General features: G+C 48.3%; 2 protein-coding genes across 2 annotated transcripts; both read left to right on the plus strand.

Annotated features, from left to right (window-relative positions):
- Positions 1 to 29: 29 nt before the first annotated feature.
- Positions 30 to 1,871, plus strand: TbgDal_V6580 (oligosaccharyl transferase subunit, putative,(fragment); the record flags this gene model as incomplete). Its single annotated transcript, XM_011775503.1, has 1 exon — positions 30 to 1,871. The coding sequence occupies one exon, from the start codon at positions 30 to 32 to the stop codon at positions 1,869 to 1,871; it is 1,842 nt and encodes a 613-aa protein (XP_011773805.1).
- Positions 1,872 to 2,705: 834 nt separating this feature from the next.
- TbgDal_V6590 (oligosaccharyl transferase subunit, putative,(fragment)) lies at positions 2,706 to 3,719 on the plus strand (the record flags this gene model as incomplete). The annotated part of the gene is made up of 1 exon (XM_011775504.1): positions 2,706 to 3,719. A coding segment is annotated over one exon (1,014 nt), but the record flags the coding sequence as incomplete, so codon positions are not given.
- Positions 3,720 to 3,724: the final 5 nt, after the last annotated feature.

Consider the following 3,724-nt stretch of genomic DNA (forward strand, 5'->3'; position numbering starts at 1 on the left):
CTGGTGAATTTGACAATGAGTGTGTTGCAATGGCGGCGATGCTTCTGACGTTCTACATGTGGGTACGATCGTTACGCAGCTCAAGTTCGTGGCCCATTGGCGCTTTAGCTGGTGTGGCATACGGGTACATGGTGTCCACGTGGGGTGGTTATATTTTCGTGCTGAACATGGTAGCCTTCCACGCTTCTGTATGTGTACTGCTTGATTGGGCTCGTGGGACATACAGCGTCAGTTTGCTGAGGGCGTATTCACTGTTTTTTGTCATTGGCACTGCCCTTGCGATTTGCGTACCGCCAGTGGAGTGGACGCCCTTCCGGTCGCTGGAGCAACTGACAGCATTGTTTGTCTTCGTTTTCATGTGGGCACTCCACTACTCGGAATACCTGCGTGAGCGTGCCCGAGCGCCCATTCACTCTTCTAAAGCACTTCAGATCCGTGCCCGCATTTTCATGGGCACACTCTCCTTGCTGTTGATTGTGGCTATCTACCTATTTTCGACAGGATACTTCAGGCCGTTTTCTTCTCGTGTCCGTGCGTTGTTCGTGAAACATACGCGTACCGGAAATCCCCTCGTGGATTCTGTGGCTGAGCACCATCCGGCGTCGAATGATGATTTCTTTGGTTACCTTCATGTATGTTACAACGGCTGGATAATTGGCTTTTTTTTCATGTCCGTGTCGTGCTTTTTCCATTGTACGCCGGGAATGTCGTTCCTGCTGTTGTACTCTATACTTGCGTACTACTTCTCTCTCAAGATGAGTCGTCTGCTGTTACTTTCTGCACCTGTGGCTTCCATACTCACTGGCTATGTCGTGGGATCTATTGTTGACCTTGCAGCAGATTGTTTCGCCGCTTCCGGAACAGAGCACGCCGACAGTAAGGAGCATCAAGGGAAAGCCCGTGGTAAGGGACAGAAGGAACAAATCACTGTCGAGTGTGGGTGCCATAATCCCTTCTACAAATTATGGTGCAATTCATTTTCCTCCCGCCTGGTAGTTGGTAAGTTTTTTGTCGTTGTTGTCCTTGCCATCTGTGGACCCACATTTCTTGGGTCTAACTTCCGGATATATTCTGAGCAATTCGCAGACAGCATGTCGAGCCCCCAGATTATAATGAGGGCAACTGTCGGTGGACGACGAGTTATCTTGGATGATTACTACGTGTCGTACTTGTGGCTGCGAAACAATACGCCTGAAGATGCCCGTATTCTCTCATGGTGGGACTACGGGTATCAAATCACTGGAATTGGCAATCGCACAACCCTTGCGGATGGTAACACATGGAATCACGAGCATATAGCAACTATTGGAAAGATGCTTACATCCCCTGTGAAGGAGTCACATGCTCTTATACGCCATCTCGCTGATTATGTGCTGATATGGGCCGGTTATGATGGCAGCGATTTACTTAAATCGCCACACATGGCTCGGATAGGCAACAGTGTATATCGCGATATATGCTCAGAGGATGATCCGCTGTGTACGCAGTTCGGGTTTTATAGTGGTGACTTCAGTAAACCTACGCCTATGATGCAGCGGTCCCTATTATACAATCTGCACAGGTTTGGTACGGATGGCGGGAAGACACAACTGGATAAGAACATGTTTCAGCTCGCCTACGTGTCAAAGTATGGTTTGGTGAAGATCTACAAGGTGATGAATGTGAGTGAAGAGAGCAAGGCGTGGGTTGCAGACCCAAAGAACCGTAAGTGCGATGCACCTGGATCTTGGATATGCGCCGGCCAGTACCCGCCAGCGAAGGAGATCCAAGACATGTTAGCGAAGAGGATTGACTACGAACAACTCGAGGATTTCAATCGCCGCAATCGAAGTGACGCTTATTATCGTGCGTATATGCGTCAGATGGGTTAGCCCTGTGAAGATAAATTCGATTTGATGTGACAATGAAATAAGGTATGGGAAAGGGAGAACAAACTGATAAATGATAAGTGAATGAAGTAAAGTAAGGAAGGCTGCCACTATATGCTTTGAGATTTTCATTTAACTATGTTATGCTGTTGTTAGGGGTTAGAATCTTTTTTCTTGGTTGCCAATTAGGTATACATTTATTTGTATTGGAGAATGTGAGGTTATCTTTTGGGGAGTGACAGCGTTTGGTACATTTATTAGGCGATCTATGGTGACATCGCCGCTTGTGCTCCCGTAAGTGCGTTAGGTGGAGGTGTGCAGGTGTATCAACCTTGAAGGTTGTTCTCGCGCTGCGTTTTCCATATATAGTAGTTAACTGTGATGCTGCGCATGACTAATTTTTCTGTTTAGTCACTACACAGTCAGTTAACCTTTTTTCTTTCTGCCACTGTGTCGGGCGCAGGTTGGTGTTCCACTGGTAACACTCCGTCATAACCAGGCGTGCACGTACCCTCACTCCCTGAAATGTGTGACACCGTGGTAAGGCCAACAATATGTCTTATTGAAATACTTTCTGGTAATGATGTTGTTGAATATATGTATTGTTTGTCCCCAACCGTGTTTGTGAATGCTTCATCTCGCTTGTATGCACTCGACTCTCCTCTTTCCACCACTCTCCCTAATTTGCTCAACAGTTAAGTCTGTTGTTCATAAAAAACTACGAGGAAAATACGGAACCGGAGGGGCTCGTGACCGGTGTTGCTCGCTGAGGGAACCGTGTGTGAGCGAAGTCTAATATAATATCCGATTCGTCCTTTGGGCGTTTCTTTCTGCTTAATGACGAAAGGTGGGAAAGTAGCTGTGACTAAGGGCTCAGCACAGAGTGATGGTGCTGGTGAGGGAGGGATGAGTAAGGCCAAGTCATCCACTACGTTCGTCGCCACTGGCGGTGGTTCTTTGCCTGCCTGGGCGCTAAAGGCTGTAAGCACGATTGTGAGTGCAGTGATTCTTATATACTCTGTCCATCGTGCTTACGATATACGACTTACTTCTGTCCGTCTTTATGGTGAGCTTATTCACGAGTTCGACCCTTGGTTCAATTACCGTGCAACGCAGTACCTCAGTGACAACGGGTGGCGTGCTTTTTTCCAATGGTACGACTACATGAGCTGGTACCCGCTTGGCCGACCGGTGGGCACAACCATCTTCCCCGGAATGCAGCTTACCGGTGTAGCCATTCATCGTGTGCTGGAAATGCTCGGGCGAGGTATGTCCATCAACAATATCTGTGTGTACATTCCTGCATGGTTCGGTAGTATTGCCACTGTGTTGGCTGCTCTCATTGCGTACGAATCATCTAATTCGCTCAGTGTCATGGCGTTTACTGCGTACTTTTTTTCCATCGTACCTGCACACCTGATGCGATCAATGGCTGGTGAATTTGACAATGAGTGTGTTGCAATGGCGGCGATGCTTCTGACGTTCTACATGTGGGTACGATCGTTACGCAGCTCAAGTTCGTGGCCCATTGGCGCTTTAGCTGGTGTGGCATACGGGTACATGGTGTCCACATGGGGTGGTTATATTTTCGTGCTGAACATGGTAGCCTTCCACGCTTCTGTATGTGTACTGCTTGATTGGGCTCGTGGGACATACAGCGTCAGTTTGCTGAGAGCGTATTCACTGTTTTTTGTCATTGGCACTGCCCTTGCGATTTGCGTACCGCCAGTGGAGTGGACGCCCTTCCGGTCGCTGGAGCAACTGACAGCATTGTTTGTCTTCGTTTTCATGTGGGCACTCCACTACTCGGAATACCTGCGTGAGCGTGCCCGACCGCCCATTCACTCTTCTAAAGC

This window comes from Trypanosoma brucei, chromosome 5 (genome assembly GCF_000210295.1).
Source record: "Trypanosoma brucei gambiense DAL972 chromosome 5, complete sequence".
Classification (NCBI taxonomy): Eukaryota; Euglenozoa; class Kinetoplastea; order Trypanosomatida; family Trypanosomatidae; genus Trypanosoma; species Trypanosoma brucei.